Here is a 23416-nt window from a genome sequence, read left to right on the forward strand (position 1 = left end):
TTGTAAACACAGTTACTGACAATGAAAGACAGCTGAGAGAGGTACTTCTGGTTAAAACGGTTGATATGAAAGTACATATTCAACCACAATAAAATGAAAGCAAAAGATCTTTTAAAAAGTGTTATAAAGCAGAAAAAAGATTGAAAAAGCAATGCAATTTTTGGAAGTTGAAAAGCAGATGGAAAGTGGTAATTGGCCTAAGCCAGAACTGAAGAAAGATAAGAAGTAATATAAATTGTATCGTGGAATCTCTGTTTAAAAAAGGGCTCAAAAATTAGCAGCACCAGTTACCTGTGGAAGTGCGCACCAGAAGCAAAGCTAAAGACAGGAGTCATTGAAAGCTTATGAATCAGTCCCTCAGCCCTGGCTGGGTGGCTCAGAGTCTCATCCTATGCACTGAAGGGTTGCAGGTGGATTCCCTGTCAGGGCAATACATAGATAGTGGGTTTGATCCCTGAGTGGATTCATACAGAAGGCAGCTGATATCATTCTCTCTCTCTGTATTCCTCTCCCTTCCTCTCTCTCTAAAATTAATTAACACATCTGCAGGTGAGGATTTTTAAAAAAGCACTAAAAAAATGAGTCCCTCAGACCTCTATACCCATGTCAAACATCTGGGCAACTGCTTTTTATCCCAGAAAAAGGTAGGAGTATTAATCTCTAGATGTTGCTTTCCAAAAGATTTCTTAACTGAGGAACACTAGACTACATGAAAGCAGGGGCACTAGAGAAAGAAATGAGAATCATATCAAAATAAACACACCGATTTTTTCCCCAACCTTATTCCCAAACCTGGCTCCCTAATGCTCGTCGGTCAGAAGAACCATATCTAGCAAACCTGACTGCTCAAGACAGGAGACTTCAACAAAATGACTCATTTTGATTTACTTTTAAATCCCCCCACTAGTCATACTATGTTGAAGCTGATAATCTACAACCTCCAGCAAAGTTCATATTTTATTCAATATAAGTAGATAACCAAAAAGCTCCAGCGATTTGAGAAATGCATGAAAGACAAAAGCCAAAACAAACTAAACTAATTGTAGGAAACAGAAACCATGCACTTTTAAGAAAACTAAAAGTAATGCCTCTCGTAATTTTAGAGATATAGGAGACATTAGACGTGTGAAATAAGAATAGAATGGTGTTAAAAACATTTGAGAACAAAAGATTTCTTGTGATGTGGACTCTGGCCAGCAGTGTCCACGGTGTTGTGGATGAGATGAAACAAATTCACACAGACTACTGAAGTCCTGTGGAGAAAAAGGGACAGCACAGCCACTCTCTCAAGAGGAGAGCACCTCGACCCTTGCCTTGACAAGCTTTCATTGGCTTCTAATAGCACATATCAAAGAAGGTTCTCATTCATTATGCTCAGGTTTGCTTTAGGTGATTACTTTTTATAGATAACAAAGGAAAGGATATTACTGATTACTTCTTACAGATTAACAAGGAACAATGTTGCAAATGCAAGGGAACGATAAGAGTGATTGGTCTGGTTACTCTGTCCTTGGGAGGTTTAGCACATACTTCAGGAAGTTACTTTAAAGATATGCAGTAAGCATTTGCTGCTTCAACTCAGGGTGCAGATCGTACCGAACCCTACATACGCTGTTTTTCCAATACATACACACCTGTGATGAAGTTTAATTTATAAGCTAGGTGTAGTAAGAGATTAACAAAAACAATAACAAAATAGAACAGTTATAACATACTAGAATAAAAGTTATATGAATGCGGTCTTTGTTGCTAATAACCAATCTGATAACTGAGTTGGCTACTAAGTAACTAATGAGAGGGTATTATATATAGTGTGGATACTCTGAACAAATGCCTAATTAAAGTCCTCTTAATAGTTTTCATAAAAAGTACTGTGCTGAATACAAATTAATTGTGTATCTATCTAAAACATCTAAAGTCACCTCTGATTACCTTCAGATTGTGTATGCATTTAGAAGCCCTAAAGATGTCATAACATCATTTTAATGCTAAAATTTATGACATGAGATACAATGGAAGAACTCATGAAAAAATATCACTGATAAAGTTAACATTTATAAATAAAAGATACAAATCACACTGCTTTGTGACTTTGATGTTGTAAGCAACACAGTTTTCAGGTGGGAACATGCCAGAACAGAAAACATAAAATCTGATATTTATGACAATTTTCAGGTTTCCATACGGTAAAGGATGCCCTTAAAGAAAATAGTAACTAGGTAAAAGGTTACAATGTGGACATAAAAAATCATTTAGTGGCTTACAAAAGTCCCACTGTCTGTAGAATGAGGGGCAGTAACATAACAAGGAACTTTTATTTATCTCAAGAACAAGCACAGGAAATTAATATGCACTGAATTATGCGTGCGTGTAGCATAGGCAGGTGGTTTTCACATTTATGATCTTTTACATCCCTTCTGCTTCCCATCAGTAACTATTCTCACTACCTCTTTATATAGGAGGAAATGAGGCTCCATACAGCCCAGTGCCTTGGCCAGGGTTAGCACAGCTAAACTGTAACCCTGTAAACCGGGTAAGCCTGGCAGTGGTGGGCCTGTGGGACTCTGGGCTCACTCCCCTGCTCCTGTTGTTTTCCTCACAGTTCAGAGTTGCTTGTATTTAGTTATGTAAGGCAGGTTGAAAAAATATTAATTGGCTGAACATAGTCCAGAAAGGTAAAAGAACCTGGACACGGCACCTGGAATTTTACTTTCCTCTCAGTCTTGTTAGATTTTGGAATTTCTGATTTAGGGTATTTGATGTTTGTTTGCACCAGTGGTCGGCAGTCCCTGGCTGGAGCGTATCGGAGATGGGCACACTCCTAAGGTGGCTTCACTATTCGGTTGCCCACGAGGAAATGAAGGAGGTTTGTTGTGTGCTTGACTTTTGACGCTACCAAAATATTTTGTCAAACTACTGCATAACATAGAGACAAAATGCATGTATTTAAACACATGTTATGACACATTTTAAAATTTTTTACCATTTTTAATTTTCTATTTTTAAATAATTATAAATTCACACAAAGTTGCAAAAACAATTGGGAGACCCCATAAACCGTTTAACCAGCTTCTCCTTGTAGCAGCATCTTGCATCACACACGGCCGTCACCCAAGACAAGCTGCTATTGGAGCAGCGCCCAGAGCTTAGTCAGGGTTCGCCAGTGTTACAGACGCTCGTGTGCGCGCGCACATGTGTGTGTGTAGTTCCATGCAATTCTATCGCCTGCACAGCTTCAGTCATCACCACCGTAACTCTGGCAACCAGGAGTCTATCTTCATCTCTTCCATTCTCGTGTTTCAAGAATGTTAAATTAAAAAAAAAAATCACATCATATATGACCACTTGAGACTGACTGAGATTTATTTTTAAAATATACTTGCCTAAGGATTTTTTAGATAAAAGGGTTTTTTTGTTTGTTTTTTAACTTATCAGTGAGTGAGACTTGACTAGAAATTTCAAAAATACAGTTTTAATTTATTCTTAAGCTTTCATGTTTCACTTCAAGTTAGGCAGTAATTTACTTAGTTATTCTTTCATCCACAAATTTATCCTGTTCTTATTACATTCTGTGCATCCTTCTAAACACTGAACAAAACAGAAAAAAATCCCTGTTTTCCTTGCATGAGGAAATATGTCTGCTCCTCACTCCTTTGGGACCAGGAACACATCCATAACATACTACATTAAAAAGAGGAGTTCTCAGGGCTGCCAACCTTACAGTAGATGTTGAGTAGCAGTATATTTCTCCCACATAAAAAATATCCCTGTTTTCCTAGAGCTAACCTAACAGTGGTGAAAGGCAGACACTAGACAATGGATAGTGTGAATAATCAAATTGTTTAGTATATTAGAAAGAGATAAAAGCTCTGGAAATGAAAAGGTAATGGAGAAAACTAGAGATCACAGGAAGTGCAGGAAGGGGACACAGTCTGCAGTATTAAACAGGATAGTCAGGGATAAGATAGTCCAATATTTTCTAAATAAATTACTTAGTAACACAAAATTAGATATAGTGCATCTTTCCTTTTGCCACAGAATGAGATTACAATGAGGGCTATTTAAGAGAAATGTTCAGCCCTAAACAGGATGGTGGAGACAGCATTTTGTTCTACAGTGTAGCCGTTCACTTCCCCATACAATTAATGTTGCTAGTCTTCCACTGTTCATATTCAGGTGGAAAAATCTGTCAGGGGTTTTAGCTAGGGCCAGGAAAATAGAAATAGAGCACATCCTGGCTTCTCGTTTGTCTAATGATAAACTCGATTAACATTCTGGGTAGGGATTTATAGAATCTGGCCATAGTTTTGCTAGTAGCTGCATAGATTTCTACAGCTCTGCCAAACACCAAAGCTCCGTTCATCCGCATCTGTGCCTCCTCCTGCCTGCGGCTACTCATCACAGTCGGTGGAAGGAGCAGCGCCAGCTGCCTCCACCGGCTCTGCAGGCCGTGAGCAGGTGCTAAAACCCGGGAGGCTACACCACGATGCCAGTCAGGAAAGCAAAGGCCCCTTAGGAGCCTACTTTACTGATGGAGCCAGGCCAAGCAGGAGGCAGCCGGTGATCATGAGAAACGCACCAACTCCAAACTGCAGGGTGGCGCAGGCAAGGAATGGCCTTATGAGGAATCTTATTAGGGCTTTTCGTAAACTTTATTAGGTGAGATCTTGCCACACCTGAGCATCTTTTGGATTTAAAGCTATCTTCAGCAGGTAAAGTTTCTTTCTGACAATTAATGTGCCCACCGTCAGTGCGAGGGAGCATAAGTCTTTCAAGTTGCTACTGGCGGCCCCAGCAGTCATGTGGGTGCAAGTGGGCACTACAACTCACAGAGTGGGTGGGGAGCTCGCCCGCGCCCACGCAATGGGCGGATGTGTCAAGGTCCGCGCGCCCACCCAAGTGGCCCTGGGACCTCCGTGAAGGGTTTCTTCAGTATCTCTCATTCACCTGTCCCCCAGCCCCAAATTCACTCCTTCTGGGAGACAGCCTCGTTTTTATGGAATCCCTCTTTTATCATGCAAAGCTACAGGTATTTAGTTTGATGGTATATTGATTCTATTTGTTATATTCTTAGCCCACTTCTAGTAAACTCCCAGACTTATCATTACAACTTTTAGATCAGACTTCATTCAATTTCCCAGGATTTCCATTTTCTCTAACATTTCGTAATCACATCTCATTCCTGCCTATCTCCTCTTCCATCGGTCTAACGTGCAGCGCACACGGCCAATCTGGTCAGCTGCAAATGGCCGAGCGAGAAGAGAGGAGAGAGATGCGAGTGCTGGCATCAAACCTGAGTGAAATCCCGGCCCTGCTTCTTCTGAACTGTGAGAGGTTGACCCTAGTGCGTATCCAGGAGCCTCCTTCCTGCTGCCAAGTGCGCAGCGTGACCTGCACTGTGTAACATCACTGCCAATACTTACTGAATGAAGTTTGCGAACTGCCTTGCTTACGGTGGGTACCGTCCATGAAACTTGAGAGCATTTCATTCCTAGTTGGGTTCATTTTATAGATAACAACTTTCCTGCACTGCCTGGACATCGAACTGGCTGCCTTGTGCGCTCTTTGGAACACAAGGATTTAACCAGAAGCAGTGTGGTCCCTGCCAGGCTAAAGCAGAGAGGGTTTCCGGTTCAGGAGAGGCTGAGCTGGAGGCGTTCTCTCAGCTCCTACCAGGGTTTGGGCCTGCGCTGCAGCCTCTGTTCCAAGGCTCTTTACCAAACAAATGTGTGATTTGTCCTCTTCCTGTGCTCTCTGCCTACTTTTTGCTAATCTGTGCCTTTTCAGTAGATTATAATTCGCCTTAAAACTTGTCACCTTCTATTCTATATTCATTATGCCATTTAATTCAATTTAACCTCATTTCAAATGTACATTTTAAGTTGGACCAGCGAGTTCTACTTTTAAAATGTATTCTTTTTTGGTGTTGCCTTGGTAACTAGACTAGAACATAAACTTCCCTGTGGAAGTATAACTGTATTTCTTCAAAATGTTCTTAACCACAGAGAGCCCACTCGTTGCTTTTTGCAGACCCAGTGTTTGTTGGTTAAGTGTACTGTAAAATGCAGATATGTAACAAGTTAAGATAATTCTCCTATAAGTATTCACATTTAAGTTATATTTTACAGTATTTTTTAAATGTCCAATCTCTTTGCCCTAACAGCTCTGAAATATCAAGTTGGATTTGTATATTTGACCCCAAGCTCACACAGCTAGTTAATATTAAAGCTTGGAATGAGTTACACTCAGAGAACCTCCCAACTATTAAGAGCTAGAGGCAAGACATTTGTCATGGAGCCAAACTTTGTTCTTCATTTCAACTTACTGTGTTGTACACATGTGATCACACGTGGTATGGACTAGATGACAGAAATCATACCCCAGAGCTTTCAGTTACGGGGTGCTGAGGCCAGACCTTCACATTATGAAAGAAAAGAGCAGTTGGGAGAGATCTGTCTGAGAAAGGTAAGTTGCACTGAAGCATGGGAATGTGTTTTTATTCCAAAAGGGCCACTCTTAAGAGACAATCCCCACTTTCAGGAAGATCCTCCTGGTGCAAAGGAGACCTGTGCCTGAGGTTGAGTTTGTGCTGCTGGGAACGAAGAGGAAAAGGCATACTAGGGCATAAACCATAAAACAACACTGACATGCTAGAGTCCAGAGAGTAAATACTTCACCACAGAAATCTATTTCAAAGAACTTAACATTGATGTATTGTTTTGGTATATTAATTCTATCAGTTGGAGTAGTGCTATGTTTGCTTAAATAATGCAGTTAGTTCATTTTATTTATATGTAAGCACATAATCAATTTTTAAGTTAAAAAATGGAGGTAATTTCAGCACTCATTGAAAATAGCTCATTTTATAGATGACAGCTTTCCTGCAAGTTGTATTCTCTGAAGATTGGATTGGATGTCCTGTGGGAGTCCAGGCTTTTGGCCAGTTCTTGTTTGGGATTATTAAGGGAACAGCTGATTCTGCAGACCTGACCCAGGAACTACTTCACACTTCCCTAAATTCAAAGTGGCAGAGATGCAGTACACTTCTTCAGAAATCTGATAGCTCTCAACAAAATATACCATATCTGACTAAAACTCACTCACAGCTGACCTTTTCTCTATTTTTCTCTCATCTGTACCCACCACTATCACATACCATCACTGACAACTAAAGCAATGGAACTGTTCACTGCAGTGCCCCCCTCCCATTAGCATGCATAGTAAATACACTGGGGGCAGCTAGAATATTTTAGAAGTGCTCTAGCTTACCACTGTCAATAATGTGTGTGAGTGGGTTCACTCTAATCTGCACAATAGTACATTTTTTCTCACAATTTTCTTATTTATTTTACTGTACATGGACACAGAGTTGTTTTCATTTGTTGACTCTCATGGATGGTGGTGCCTTAAATTTACTAAACTTTTATTTTCCCCCCACTGGTTTTATGTTTCAAATTTCTTTTTCCTTGGGAATTACAAACAAATTCACCTATATTTTTCTAGTAATTCAAAATGATTTTATTTTAAATATTTAACTGTTAAATACATGTGGAATTAGTGATGTTATGAATACAATTTTTTATCCATATAGTTGAATGATTGAACCATTAAATGATTAATTCATCTTTGATCCTCTGACCTTCAGTGTAAATTTTAGTGATCTGGTGAATTATTAAATAGAGGCATGTGCTTGCCTGTGAGTTCTCTACTTATTTTGACATTCACAGTGATTTTAAATAAAAGAATTCATCTTTAATTGCAATAATAAAATAAATTTTAAGATTTCTTTGATACTAAGTTTAATTGTAGATTAAAAAGTACACACTGCAGAAAGCTCCCTCAGAACATTTATAATTTACATTATATACTTCCTGTTTTTCACTTTACAATACAGGCTGTTAATGCAGGCTATCTCCTAAATCATTTTAATTCTTGAAATTTCAAAGTGTTTATCAAGCTCATAACAACTAATCTAAACACAGTTTACTCATTTTTTATCAATAAAGTTGTATAATTAACATTTGCATAAGAAGTATAAATGAACATGTCTATTAAAATAGGCTTCCTGGTTAGTAGACTATTTTATAATTCTTTTTTTTTAAAGATTCTATTTATTTATTTTCAGAGAGGGAAGGGAGGGAGGTAGAGGGAGAGAGAAACATCAATGTGTGGTTGCTGGGGGCTGTGGCCTGCAACCCAGGCATGTACCCTGACTGGGAATCGAACCTCCGACACTTTGGTTCACAGCCTGTGCTCAATCCACTGAGCTATGCCAGCCAGGGCTTATAATTCTTTTACACTGATTCTACCCCTCATTTAGATCCCAGACGAACTTCAAGGGAACATCTCGCATCTTCCTTTGGAATACTTTGTCAAATCTCTCATTTTGCTCCACTGTCAAGTGACATTTCCAGTCTCCAATGGTCCCTAGAGAGAGAAGCACAGGATTGGCCCCTGGGTGAGTAAGTGGTGCTTTCAGGTTAACAGTTCCCTCCAGCCCACTTGAATCTCCTCTTCAAGCCAACCTAAATATCTGCTAGTTAGTTCTCTGTAGGGTTTGATACCTCATGTTTCTTTATAAAGAAATGAACTAAGAAACAAACTTAAAAACACTTCCAAAGTACACTATCCTTATACTTTCCCCAACCACTACCGTTAAAGTATAACTTTTACTGAAAAGGTATAACAAAAGTAAAATATATGACTAGGTTAGAATTGTTACATATTTTACTAAATGCCAGACACCATACTTGGCAAACTTGGCAAAATGTAATATAACTCGTTAACACAACTCTACAATGTCACTATTTCTTCATTTTTAAATTTTTTTTAAAAAGAAGAGATTATGAAGTACAAATTAGTAGTTACAAAGAGTCATGGGATGTAAAATACAGCATAGGGAATATAGTCAATAATATTGTAACAACTTTGTATGGTGCCAGGAGGGTACTCAAATTACTGATGGGATCACATCATAAATTATATAAATGTCTAACCACTATGCTCTACACCTGAAACTAACATAAAATGATTTTGAATGTCAACAGTAATTTAAAGTTAAAAATAAATAAATATGTAAAAAGTTCAAGATAAATAAGTAAAATTTAAAAAATGACACCTGAAGTTTTTCAAGTAATGAAGTCAAGGTCAGAGAGTGTTCAGAGCTTCCATTGCTTCAATTTTACTTGATGGGGTTAGAAACTGTCATCAGGATAGTATTTTAATGAAGATTATTTGGCATCTTTGGCTATCAAATTTTCTTATTTAAACATTATCATTGGCATTTGGAACAATTAGCAAGCTATTAATGGGCATAAAAGTTGTTTTATATTTGATGTAGTTAAGCAATGAGACATTAAAGTTAATAATAAATGGGACAACAGAAGAAACAATTTTTTAAAAATACTAGTATCAAAAGCAGCTTATATAATTAAGAATAAATATCTATCATCAAAATGCTCTTATGAATAAGTTAGTGAATAAAGTATGAATAAAATAGAAAAGAACAAATTATGTTTTAGAAAAGTGTGCATTAAAAAGATCAATTTTTTTAAAGCTTGAAATTAAGAAATATGGGGGGAAATGTATTCATTCTTAACTCCTGGTATGCCATAAAAGCACAGTAAAAATTAATTGCAAGTTGTTGAGTACTTGAATTCATAACACATTGAGTTAATGAAATATTAATCTACTTTTTTTAAAGACTTTATTTATTTATTTTTAGAGAGGGAAGGGAGGGAGATAGAGAGAGAGGGAGAGAGACATCAATGTGCGGTTGCTGGGGGTTCTAGCCTGCAACCCAGGAATGTACCCTGGCTGGGAATCGAACCTGGGACACTTTGGTTCCCAGCCCGCGCTCAATCCACTGAGCTATGCCAGCCAAGGCTTTTAAACGACTTTTTACATTGAAGAAATCTGACACACGAGAAGATAACTATAATTCAAACTTCCTCTCCCAGAACAAAACACATAGTGTGTTTATTTCTGGAATGTTCTAGAAGAAATTAAAAAAAAAAGAATTGGCGTGTCCTGGTCACATACATCCATCACCTTCAGGTAAGACTTAGTAATTTTAAAGAGTAGGATCACATAGACTAAAAGGAAGGAATATAATATAGATTAATTAGGTTCAAGTGTCAGGCTCTGTACTGAAGAACTGGTTAGTTTCCTGGGATACTTTTCAGGGCCATTTTCAGGTAGGATCCTTGATTCTCTCTGGGGCCCTAATGACAGTACTTAGAGACACAGGGTAGAAGCATTCCTTAATTAGTGTAGACACCAAGGACTCACGGGAACTCTCAACCCTTCTGCTTCTATAAACCCCTGAGCATCACCTTTGCGCAGAAAATGTCTCTCATCTGTTTCTCTCCCAAGGTCATTGATTATAATATCATCAGAATTTGCTCTTGGATCATACTTCATGTTCTCAAATGTAGCTTGTTTCACAATGGTTTCCACATCCTCTTCACTCAGTTCTTTCTCAAGAAAACTGCTGATTTTAAGCACAGAACTTCTGAGATCCTGAAAGAGTTGTGGGTATGAGAAACAATTCAGCTTGTGAAGAATGCATGAGTTACATCCCAACATCTTGGCACATTTTGAAAAACTGAAGTTGGTTGGGCTTATTGTAAGTCTAAAGATTGACATGATATGTCATTCCCTGTTCCTTCTGTGAAAACGAGTGCTCTGATTGTCAGCTTTGTTAGAGCTTCCTAGTGTTTGATTTTGCAAGGATAGCTCCCCTTCACTCATTCATTCAACCAACATTTTCAGGGTGTCTCATATGTTTCAGAAACTGTGATAGGTGCTGGAGAAGCTTAAGAGAACAATGATGTGCTAGCAGTGCTTTTTAAGAGTTTACCATTTCATGAGGGAAAGAATGAAGCAGGCAATTAAATACAGTGGCTGCAACAGAAAGGGAAGTGCAGGTCTCAGTGCCTTCACTGGTAACTCCAACCAAACATATGAAGAAGAATTAACACAAATCCTCCTCAGACTCTTTCCAAAAGTCAAAGAGGAAGGAACACTTCCAAACTCATTCTATGAGGCCAGCATCACCTTGCTACCAAAGCCTAATGAAAACACTACAGGTGAAAAAAAACTAAAGATCAATTTATCACCTATGAAAATAAGATGTGAAAATCCCCAACAAAATGCTAGCAAAACAAATTCAACAACATATTAAAAGGATTATACACCATGAACAAGCAGGACTCACTCCTGACATGCAAAGATGGTTCAACACATGAAAATTAATTAATGTAATACCACATTTACAGAGAGAAGGGGAAAGAAGCCACATGATCATCTCAGTTGATGAAGAAAAGCATTTGATCCCTTCTAATCCAAAACCGTACTTATTTTCAGTGGATTAACACTGATCTCTAACTAGTTTGCCTGTATTTTTAGTTATTACTTTGAAACTCAGCAATGGCAAAGACATTATAAGAATACTAATTCCATCCTATTGTAATTCTCATAACTCTTAAAGGGCTCCCCATTGCCTTTAAGATTAAAGAATTTACTATCACTAACACAGTCTACAGATCTTGCATGGTCTGGCTCCTACACCCCTCTCTAATCTTCAGCTTGTATTACTGCTCTTAACTTCTCCCTTCAGTTCTTCAAAGATATGGCATGTACTTTATTTCTTCAGATAAGTTGTACATTCGCTTTCCTTGGCTTAGAATTCTCTTTTATCTCTCTTCCAAGGCATATTTATTAGCTTGCTTTTACCGTGTTATCTTTTTTTTCAGAAATAAACAGCTATCACCTTTAATTATACCAGATCAGTATATTTCACATACTGATATCATACCTGCACTTTTCCTTGATAACACCTGTCACACTTTTTAATTATATATACCTACTTGGTGAATACATATCTTCCCTGTTGGATGATAAATTCTGTAAATAAAGGGATCAATTCTCTTTATCTCATGATTTAGTGTCTGTCACAGAGTAACCATTTAATAACTTTGAATTAATGAATAAGATATGCAGTAGTGAATCAACATGTCTATCAGAGATTACAAAATAGTGAACTTCAAAGTATTTGGTTTATGCAATGTTTTAAAACAGCTTTGATTGGATGTCAACATGTAAGCATGATGCAATTTCACATGAAAGCTACGTTTCAAGATTCTCTTAGAAAACAAACAAACAGGATGAACCTTCGTCCCAGGGCACACAATTACCTCTGGCTGATTCAGCAAATCTTACTGGCTTCTCACCCCAGTGTTTCAAAGTGCCTTTTTTTTTTGTTTGCAAATCTCTGAATATGTGTTTGCCCTTACTGGTACAGATGGGTACATGAAAAGCAACCACAAAAAGATGACTACATCCAGTGAGAAGAGAGCCCTGAGGAATCAGTAATTAAGGGATGGGCAGAAACTTAGAAACCCCTGAAGGAACCTGAGAGGTTAAGTACCAAAAAACTCAGGAAAATGTGGTTCATTAAAACTAAGATTTTTTATAAAGGGTTTCAAGGAAATCATTTTAAAAAATAACCTTCTCCTCTTACCTTTTTCATTTCCTCGTACATCATGAACAGAATATTGAAGTCATGTCTGTGCTCGTACCAGCCTCTGACGTGATCAAACCAAAGGCCTCCCACCACTGTGAGAAAAATGAGTAAGTGACAAGGTAAGATGTTGCACTTATTGACCAGCAAACTATGGTCTTTCTTTCCTGTTCAGAAATTCCTCAAAAAGAAAAGTAAACCTGCACCACTGAACATCTATGTAACCTTTTTAAATTGGTTCTTTGGGGAACAGTTTCATGATTTTAATGGAAACCTGCCTTCCCTATGTATGTAGGAAAGCAGTCATGAAAAAAATAAGAAGCCCAAAGAACTAATTTTGAAGATTAAAGGTAAGTTATTTACTTCCTTACTTCTCCCACCTGAAAATGTATGTCTTTATTCCTCCTTTGATTGCCTATTTTAAGACCTCTTGGCAGCAGCTTTAGCTATCTACAAGACAGAACCTGAACACAGTCTTCTAAATGAGAGCCCCAGCTCCACAGTCCCCGAGCCTCTTGCATCAATCTCTCCTTACCGCTGAAATGAAACTCGCACTGCTGCCATAGAAGGCCAGCCATGGGTCCTTGACAGAACCCCCAAAACTGCATCCCCTTTGAACACTGGCAGTTTTGGAGCACATGGATCTAACTAGTTTGAATTGTTAGACCTTTGTGTTTCTTTTGTGATCTGGTCAAAATATTCCTTAAACAATATGCCTTTGCAACTATAACAACCCCAAAGTGACCCTGATAAGAATAGAAAAGCCACTGGGTGGCCAATTAAATGGACAGAATAACAACCACTTACCTGCTTTCCAGCTTCTATCATTACCCTTCTGTATCTCCCTAAAATATGTTCCCTAAGTTTGAGAATTTGACTACATGGCAACATTGTTTCATAAACATGTTACTTGTATAAATAAGTTCACAGTTACCTTTTCCATCTAGAAACTTTTCCAAGAGTTCCTCTATGCTATTCATAGTTTCAAATATAACCACCATATTTGAAAAATGAAAGTATGAAGTCAAAACATCCTTGGGGTTTCTGTAGACGTAAATAATCTGCAGGGGGGTAGTAAAACACTTTTTAACAATTATTCGTTATTCTTTAGAGGTGTTTTTGACATCTACATAATATTTCATTATATGGATGTGAGATACTTTATTTCATCCAGTCAACTACTCATGGTAATTTAGGTTATGCCTGTTTTTTTGCTGTTACAAAAACTGTTGAAATAAATAACTTTATTCACATGGCCTTTCACATTTCATCCAGTCAACTACTCATGGTAATTTAGGTTATGCCTGTTTTTTTGCTGTTACAAAAACTGTTGAAATAAATAACTTTATTCACATGGCCTTTCACATGTGCAAGCATATAAGACTAATTTCTAAAAATGTTAATCATTCATGGTGTTTATTAATATTGCAAATTATATTGCATAGGAGCTATTTCAATTCATGCTCTGAGAGCATTAAGTGACATTTGATAAGAAGCTAAGGTAGCATTGGAGATTATTTTAAAAAGGAAAAATATTATACTTAATAGGTGATATTGAAACAAATAATTATCCATATAGAATAAAAGTGGAATTGTACCTCATACCAGACCAAAAATTCATTTACAAATAGATTAAAGATTTAAACATGAAAGCAAAGCTTGGATATCTTAAAAAATAAAGAATTTATTTCTGGTCTTGAAGAGGAAAAAGTATTTTCTAAACAAAAAAATTATTTAAAATAAAAATTAATCAATTACATTACATTACACTTTTAAAAATATTATTAATCAATATATACCATAAAGGCAAAAAGCAATGAAGTGTGGGAGAAGCAAAGCATCTAACTGATCATTTATTGCTATTCAGAATATATATAAAACAAATCAATAAGAAATAGACTACAAAATTTAAAAATTGGACAAATGTCATAATCATTTCACAGAGTAAGAAAAAATTATGGCCAAAAAATAATAAGTATTATCATGACTAATAAACATATTAAGAAGTGCTAATGGCAAAATCCTAGAAAAAAAGGAAATAAGTGACAATATAAAGTTAAGTAAAATTTAAGGCCAAATTGTTGAACAGGACAACATATAACCTGTTTGCATGACTAACAGTGCAGAAATCTTTGTATACTAAATAACATATTAGAAAATCTTAAATGACACAAATTCTATTAAGTCTCAAGATTTTGATTTAGCAACTATCATAATGGGAGATTTATCATAATGGGAGATTAATACTCACTTATCTTTAGCACAAATATAGAAGGATTAACTAAATACATTTGTACAATTATTTAACAAAATTTATTTTATATACAGGGTCTGGTGCAAATTACCCCCCTTTTTTATTACAAAATATTTTATTACAAAATCATAAACATGTAATTCTATAACATAACAATATCAAATTCAACATATAACATATTTTAAGTGAAATGTTCAAATTAAAACTATAAATTATTACATGCATATTATTCCACTACCAACCACAGTAATGCCTCAGTAATGAGAAGCAATGCCTCACGCAGGCATTACTTCTGCCAGACCCTGTGTGCTTGTCACTGCTCCACACAGAGAATACATACCTTTTTCTCATGTGGTCATGGAACATACTGAAAAAATTGATCATATGATTGGCCATAAAACTGCTTACTGAATTTCAAAAATTAGAATAGAATTCTCATAGTACCATTACTTGATAATACACATAAGTAATATATAAGTATATATATGTATAAGTACATATAAATATATATAAGTAATCAATAATAAAAAGTTTAAGAAGAAAATTTATATAAACAGTTGGAAATTAAAAATCTTCAGAATAACTTGGACCAATTAGAAAATTCAAACTAAAATGATAGAGTATTTAGATGCTAACAATATTATATGTATAGTTACACTAAAAGGGATTCCATCATTTTAAAATGTTAATATTTATTAAAAAATACTGGAAGTAAATAATGCTAAGCTTTTAATTAAAGAAGAAAAAAAACAAATGCAAACAAAATGTGAGGAAATAAAATGAAAGCAGAAATCAATGAAATAGAAAACATTAAATTATGTTTTAAAAAGAAGCTAGTTCTTTGGAGAAAAATAGCCAATATAATAGAAAACTGCTGCTATTTTGAAAAATACAGAATATAAAAAATTTCCTCGTTACAAATGATGATGACGTAATTATTAAAGACGTAATTGGAAAACTAGAGAAAATTCATTACATTATGAAGGAATATGTTGTAAATTTTTTCTTTTTCTTTTTCTTTTTCTTTTTTTTTCAGAGAGAGGGAGAGGGAGGGAGAAAGAGAGGGGGGGAAGCATGGATGTGAGAGGGAAACACCGATTAGTTGCCTCTCTCATGCTCCCTGACCAAACCAGGGCCCAAAGCCGCAGTTCAGGCTCATGCTCCGAACAGGAATCAAACTGGTGAGCTCTTCTGATTGCAAGACGACACCCAACCAACTGAGCCACACCGGATCAGGTCGATCTTTCCATTGCTTTGAAATATAGATGAAATGAGGATAGCTAATAAAATTAAAATACTGGTTCAGGGAAAGGCAGATGATTTAAATAAACTGATTGAGAGAATGAAAATGTGGAACCGTAAAGCTGAAAGGATCGGATATAGTAATAATGGACTTTAACCAAATCTTTCAAAACTTCAGTTCATTTCTATTTTTAAACTACATAACAGAAAAAGCTTCAACATTTATTTTGTAACACTAGAAATACAGTGATACTAATATCAAATAAAGATAGAATAATCATAGAAAATTAGAGTCTATTTTAAAATATTTATGGACAAAAATTCCTGAGTAAAAATTACCATATTTTGCCATTTACAATGCACACCTTTTTGTCCAAATTTTTTAGGGAAAAATAAGAATGTGCCTTATACATGGGTATGATGACTACATACCATGGGTATAATAATCCTGCGAATAACACACACAAAAACACAGGTGTGCGTTATACATGGGAGTGCATTAACCATTCCAGCTGTATGTTAAATTAGGTATCATACTTCAAGCAAGCAGGACTTATCTCCAAAATAGAACATTATTAAAATATTAGTTGATTTCATTTCACTGTAGATTAAAGGAGGAGGGGAGGACATGGCATTTTCAGAGTTGTCAGACAAGTCACTATATGTGATTAGAACATTTTTGAATAAAGAAAAAATGAAAAAGAAAAGTAAAACTCCAAGCAAACAAAGAATAGAAAAAAAATTTTTTTTCATTATGTGCCTTGCATATCAAAACCAAGAAAAGATACTAAAAATCGTTAGAGAATCAAGGACCAAGAAGAATGTTCATCATCACCTCTATTCTATTTTTCTTCAGGTTCTAACTATGAAAATAGAAAAAAACTGTAAATATTGGAAAGTGAGGAAAAATAAAATGTATTATTTTAAGATCTAATATATTCCAGAGCATAAGGAGAAAGTTGATAAAACTAACAAAATTGATTAAGGGAGACATATATATTAAAGCAACAACACCAATGTTTTATCTTTATAACAGTAATAACTAAATAGAAAAGACAATACTGAAAAAATTTCCACTTCATAATACCCATAAAAAAGTAAACAAAAAGCTGGAAATTCAGGGATGTATTGTAAGAAACGTACAAACGAACAACACAGTACATTTGGTAAACATGTAAGTAGGCCTGGTGAAGAGAGTAATACAAGGGTGCTGAAGGAATTTTGAATAGTGCTTTTCTAATGATTGTGCCAGAATTAATTTAGATGTATTTAATCAACTACAATCAACATCTAAAAATCACTGGACAAATTAAGATATCAAAAAATAAAGCTGATGGGAATTTACCTTATCAGTTACAATATTTAACAGAGTGAAAAACTGCCACATATTAATTTTTGGAAAAAAGAATACAGAATCAGATGAAAGGACTATAGCACCTTCGAATATCAAAATGCAGACTTAAAGACAGTAGAGGAAGAGTACATGCTTAACAAGTCATATTGGGTCAATTGGCTAACTAAATCATTAAAAAGAATAGAATTTAATGTGTTGTCTCAAAAGTATTTTTGCTGTATGCTTTATAATCACAGTGCAAGCAATGTATATGATGACTCAATTTACATATATACTTATAATTCAATATATATTTTAATGTATAAAACAATACAGAAGGTGGATGAGTAGGGCTGGGAAAAATATTTGAAGAAAGTATTTTTGTTTGTACCAAAGGTTCATAAGCTATTTATATGACTTACTTTAGCTTTTTTGCTCATGAGACCCTTGGGTACTAAATTGTAGGTGAGGTGAGATGCGAAGAGGCGAGGGGATGGTCTCTTGAGAAAGTCAACTTTGTGTACATTGTATTCAAAGAAGGGGACTATGTCAATCGTTTTCAAATTTTCAGTTCCATTACGATGTCCCTCAGAATAAATCAAACTCAATATCTGCTGAGTCCAGATGGTACCTGCAAAAATAAATAATCTAATTTTCCACCCTGAATTATTTCTTTCTAAAAAATGTCAGTTATAAATGCCATCTAATGCCATCTATCTCAAAATCATTTGGAGTTTTCTCTTTCTTTCAACTACTCTAAAAATGCCAAGAAAATGTGTCCAAATTTTTTCATTTGTGTGTATTTTACATTAAAATTAATAAAGATAAACTCAGGTGTTCTTAGCTTTTTATTAGAAAAGAGCGGTGACACTAATGATTCAAATTATTCAGCTCTTTTTTGTTTCCCAGACTTCATGTAAGCTCTGTTGCTACAATTTTCTGGGTCTACCTCTGTTTCTCCTTCCTTAGTCTTTCTTAAAGCTTTATACTTTAGAAGTATAGACACATTAAGAGCCCAAGGTCCCTTTCACCTTTTTTTTTTTACATAGGTCTTCTTACACAACATTGAGTGAAAGTACTGACAGACATTCTTGTCTTGTTCTTGATTTTAAATGTTTCACTATTGCATTTGACATCTGTGGTAGTTTTGGGTAGATTCTATTTATCAAGTTAAAGAAGTTCACTTTCTCCCTGGTTTGCTAACAGTTTGCCTCACAAATATATGCCGAATTGTATTAAATGCTTGTTCTGTCCCCGTGAGGTGATTGTTCAGGCTTTCTTCTATACTCTAGTAATGTGGGTAAACTACATTAATATATATTTAAACCACTTATGACTCTTGAAACAAAGGCATCTTGGTCACAGTGTATATTTTAACATTGCTAGACTTGTTTAGATTATAGTTATGTGGTTTAGGAGTTTTGCATCTATGTTCATGAATATACAATCAATGTTCTGGAAGAATGTGAGGTTTTAATAATCTTGCCATCATCGCTACTCAATTGAGTAGATTTACAGACATCATAGATTTGATAAAATTTATGGCGAATCCTGGAGAGTCACTAATCTGCCCTCTAAGATGAGTAAGAACCCAGCAGGTTGGACTGAGAACTGGTGTGTGGTGTCCCAAATACTTGGGCAGGATTAAGGGTAGTGGAAAGACTCTTATTGGCTGCACAACCTGAAACTAAGCAAACTGAGGTGCCACCCACATCTAAGGGAAGGAAAAAAAATACCAAATACCAGATGTGCAGGTGAATTTGTAGAGTGGAAAAATCCAAAGAAAAGGCATTGTATTAATATTACTAATCTGAAATTCATAACAGGTCATGAATTTCAAAGTAGATGGTAAAAGGGAGGGACTGGAACATTTTCATAAAAATCCAAAATAATTTGCTGTGCTGATAGACTCCAGTGTATCTTTGAGCAATATTAACCACTTTTACAACATTGATTCAAGAATACCAATCATCCTGTGTTCTAAAAAGCACAATATAATAAATAAACTTTGGGGGAAATGTCAGATTTGAAGGCAATTTATTTTAATTCAAAAGTATCTCATTACTATAGAGAAATACAAAGCAGTTAGAGCCATTGAAAAGCATATTAGGAATTATTTCTGACTTAGATATACTGCTGACAAAAATCCTGCTGAGTTTTTTAAATATATTTTCTTCCATTCTCACGCAAGCCGACAGACCAGCATTCACTAAGTATCTGCTCTTGGCTCAATATGTGGTTTCTGCATGTGTGCCTTCAAAAATGACAATATGTGCATTTCAAATGTCCCTAGGTATTAAAGATTTGACACTTATTTAACTTTTAAAACATTTTCAATGGTGGTCTAAATGTAGACTGGGCTACTCGTAATGTCTGGAAAAGTGCACATTTGTACACATGTATTAGCAAACAGAGTAAAGACTGATAACAGGCAACCCAATCTTCAAACTTACCGGATTTTGGATATGTAATTATGAAGACATCATCATCTCTGATTTCAAAATCCTCTATATTTTCTAGAAAGTCACTATCATTAACAACAGCAGATACAAAATTATGGCCTTTATAGTTCAGTAAATATTTGTTTGTGTTGTCCATAATTATTTACCTACAAGTACAAAAATATCACATTATTTTCAATTTCTTAGTATTTTATAGTAATTACTAACACTTACTGAGTGTTCAATATATGCCAATAATCTTATAAATATCCTGTGTGTCAGCTGACACCATACTAAAGAGCATACGTGTACATGCATAAATCACTTAATCTTCCCAACAACCAAATACTCCTAGAAGTTTTATCACTATTTTAAAGATGAGGAAACTAAGATACTAAAAGGTTAAACAGCTTTTCCTAAAACCCCACGAGGAGGCGTTATCCTGGTACCAAGCATAAACCTGAGGAAAACAAAGCTCAGGAGGTTCCAGGTTGCCCAGCTCGCAGCGTGGCAGGGTTTGATGTCGGACTCTTTGGCCACTGAGTCCGTGCTTTCGATGACTTCACCTGACACAGTTGCTTAGTATTTTATATTTTTACTCATTACACATTTTTGTTATTACAGAAATAGTAACTTCTTCAACAAATGTCCTTTTTTTTCTGTTTTTACTTTTACTTTTTCTGGAACAGAACTCATCTGCTGCCCTGAAAGAAGCTTCTGAGGCTTTGGGGTCTGTGTCCATTTCAAATGGATTGTGGACTAGGCTCTGCCTGAGCCATACCAATTGCTTGTACTTTGGAGATGTCGCCCTCATGTAGTTGCAAGCTATTGTATGGTTATTATGTATTTTTGCAATTTAATTTTTATCAGAAATCTTCAATAACTCTAAATAAGAAAGTCAAAATAAAAATAGGAAACAAATAGTGTAAAGACATATCTGTTCAACAGTTGGGCCAGCTCCACCTAAGAAATCTATTCTTGAATGTTAAGAAGATGAGATCCCAGAAGTTCTAGTAACACTAGGCTTAGAACCAACACACATTTCAGGAATGTACTTTAAAATAATTCCTGTGCATACCAAGAAAACAAATTTGTTTAAAAAAAAGACATATACCACAATCTCACCCATATGTGGAATCTAATGAACAAAATGTCAATAAACTGATGAACAAAGTAGAAACAGAGGCATGGATACATGGAACAGATTGACAGCTGTCAGAGGGGTGGGGGAGGAGGGACAGGATGAAAGAAGGTGAAGGAATTAACCAAAGAATGTATGTGTGTGACACATAGACAGAGTCAACAGTGTGGTGATGGGCAGAGGGGAGGGAGGGCAGGGGCTTGGTAAAAGTGGGCAGAGGTGTGGGGGGTGGATGCAGACATTTATAATAGTGTAAACAATAAAAATAAACTTTAAAAAAAGTTGCAAATATGGCTTTGTCTAAGTTGCATGTTAAGAAACCACATTTAGTCCTGACCGGGGTAGCTCAGTTGGGCCTTAGCTCACAAAGTGGAAGGTTGCAGGTCTGATTCCTGGTCACGATGCATGCCTGCATGCCTGGGCTTCAGTCCCTGTCCCTGGTTGGGGTGTGTGCAAGAGACAACCAACAGGGTGTCTCTCACACATCAGTGTTTCTCTCCCTTTCTTTCTTCCTCCCTTCTACTCTCTCTAAGAATAAATAAATCTTAAAAAAAGGAAAGAAACAATACTTAATTCTTTTACAAACAATCTAACTCACATGACCAATAGAGGAAAGTCAGGTTAGAATTTTTCTGAGTAAGAGTAGAAAAATCTCTTGCATTAGTCTTACCTGGGTTTTTCTATAAATGTTCATCCTCTAGGTCTTATAACAGACTAAGAGAATTTCTGGGTAGTGTGCCCTGGAAATCTGTATTTTAATAAACTTGCCAATCACTCCAAAGAAATAGGAACCAAAATACTGATAAAGCACTATCTGGGTTTCAGCAGATGTTTCATCTCTACCTCCTGAGAAGACTTTGTGGGTGTTATTTGACCTCCACTTAAAAATCCAGTTAAGGCCCTATAACTTGCTAGAGCTTTCCTGACTTGAGGTGTATTCCAGACAACCTCAATCGCTGAGAACTGAGGATAGAAGAGACTGGCAGATGCATCACAGGGAGTGGTTTCAAGAGGAGAATGGACCCTGGTTGGCGTAGCTCAGTGGATTGAGTGTGGGCTGTGAACCAAAGCATCACAGGTTTGATTCCCAGTCAGGGCACATGCCTGGGTTGCAGGCCATGGCCCCCAGCAACCACACATTGATGTTTCTCTCTCTCTCTCTCTCTCTCTCTCTTTCCCTCCCTTCCCTTTGTAAAAATAAATAAATAAAATCTAAAAAAAAAATGAGGAGGATGGAGTGCTGTTGTGATGCTGGCATCACAAATTTTCCCAGAAAACCCCTCTACAACAGGCTTTGGAGCATGGTGAGGAAGAATTTATACTGTGTAACACAGACAAATGGAAAAGCCCATATGTGCGAAAGGTAGTTAAAGCAAAGGCAAAGATGAAAGTGTGAGCCACTATCACACCCTTCTGACACCACAAATATATATGTACACACACACACACACACACACACACACACACACACCCCGTAAAGCACCAACTCTGCAAACTCTTAATTCTGGGAAAAGAGGAAACAGTGCCAGGCAGCCCACAAAAACATTCTGAAATCACTCCTTTTTTTGCTATATATTATGTTTAGTCTGTCTTGCACAATCTCAAGGAGACAAAATTGTAAGAGCAATGTTGTCACATAAACAAGGAGGGACAGTGAGGTGAGGGTGCATGTTCATGGAGGATCTCAGCATTGGCGAGTCATACATTGTTGGCATATCCTTAATGAATATAGGAGAAAGTATTGTATAAAGGGAAACAATGTCATGTGTTTCCCTTATTCCTGTACTGAAGTCCCAAAGAACAGGAGGGAAAACATAAAATTGAGGAGGAAGAAATAAACGCATTGTATCTGAAGACAGGATAAGATTTGGAAGAGGCTTAAGTCTACCACAGTACTACTCACTGTTCTCCGTCAACAGCTGAAGCAAAATCCACTCTGGTGCAATTGTATGGACAACAGGGAATGACGTGCTGCTGAGGAGTAAATACTCCCCACAAGTTTGTCTTGGCCAGTGAGTAGTGTTCTAGAGCCAGCAGAGAACTCGGCTTGGATAAATAAATTAGGTAACATTTTGTTAACATTAGCAAATAGTTATGTGATTAGTCCAGAAGAAGCAAAGTACTCAAAGCTCGTGGAAACACTAAAGAGAACTGCATATACTGTATTTTTTGGACCATAAAAAGCACCTAGGTTTTAGAGGAGGAAAATAGGAAAAAAATTGTAAAGCAAAAAATGTAGTAAAATATTGAATAACATAAATAACATAGTATTTCCCCAATGTAAATGTAAACAGAACTCAACAGCAGCATTAACAACCATTATTACTGACTTTAAGCTTTAAGTACGGAAACTCCTTTAGTCATCGGGGAACCCCAAGCACTCCTGGTCACTACTGTCCACATTTATGAAGCTCAGTTCCTCAGAATCACTAGTATCCCTGTCTTCACTCTGTTCATAGAGGATGTCATCTTCAGAGCCATC

The 23416-nt window shown here is 36.2% G+C and overlaps 1 protein-coding gene, 1 long non-coding RNA gene and 1 other non-coding gene across 3 annotated transcripts; 2 read left to right on the top strand and 1 right to left on the bottom strand.

Annotated features, from left to right (window-relative positions):
• Positions 1–3620: 3620 nt before the first annotated feature.
• LOC123822338 lies at positions 3621–3758 on the top strand. Its single transcript, XR_006786304.1, has one exon. It is a non-coding gene; the product is annotated as a small nucleolar RNA U109 (small nucleolar RNA).
• Positions 3759–7494: 3736 nt separating this feature from the next.
• LOC123822213 (amine sulfotransferase-like) lies at positions 7495–22948 on the bottom strand. Its single transcript, XM_045844177.1, has 7 exons — positions 22838–22948; positions 19806–19960; positions 17775–17983; positions 13458–13584; positions 12524–12618; positions 10335–10521; positions 7495–8427 (listed from the first exon to the last, which is right to left on the bottom strand). The coding sequence occupies exons 2-7, from the start codon at positions 19948–19950 to the stop codon at positions 8306–8308; spliced, it is 885 nt and encodes a 294-aa protein (XP_045700133.1). The 5' UTR covers positions 19951–19960; positions 22838–22948; the 3' UTR covers positions 7495–8305.
• On the top strand, positions 12518–17768 carry LOC123822214. Its single transcript, XR_006786238.1, has 3 exons — positions 12518–12645; positions 12819–12873; positions 15814–17768. It is a non-coding gene; the product is annotated as an uncharacterized LOC123822214 (long non-coding RNA).
• Positions 22949–23416: the final 468 nt, after the last annotated feature.

Source organism: Phyllostomus hastatus, unplaced genomic scaffold (assembly GCF_019186645.2).
Source record: "Phyllostomus hastatus isolate PE091 unplaced genomic scaffold, TTU_PhHast_1.1 phas_contig_40, whole genome shotgun sequence".
Lineage (NCBI taxonomy): Eukaryota > Metazoa > Chordata > Mammalia > Chiroptera > Phyllostomidae > Phyllostomus > Phyllostomus hastatus.

Coding starts and splice junctions, on each gene's coding strand:
- LOC123822213 (XM_045844177.1), bottom strand. CDS start 19,950: ATGGACAACACAAACAAATATTTACTGAACTATAAAGGCCATAATTTT. Junction 13,585..17,774: donor TCATGAGCAAAAAAGCTAAA/GTAAGTCATATA, acceptor ACCCCCCTGCAG/ATTATTTACGTCTACAGAAA. Junction 12,619..13,457: donor AAAGTTTCTAGATGGAAAAG/GTAACTGTGAAC, acceptor TTTTTCTCACAG/TGGTGGGAGGCCTTTGGTTT.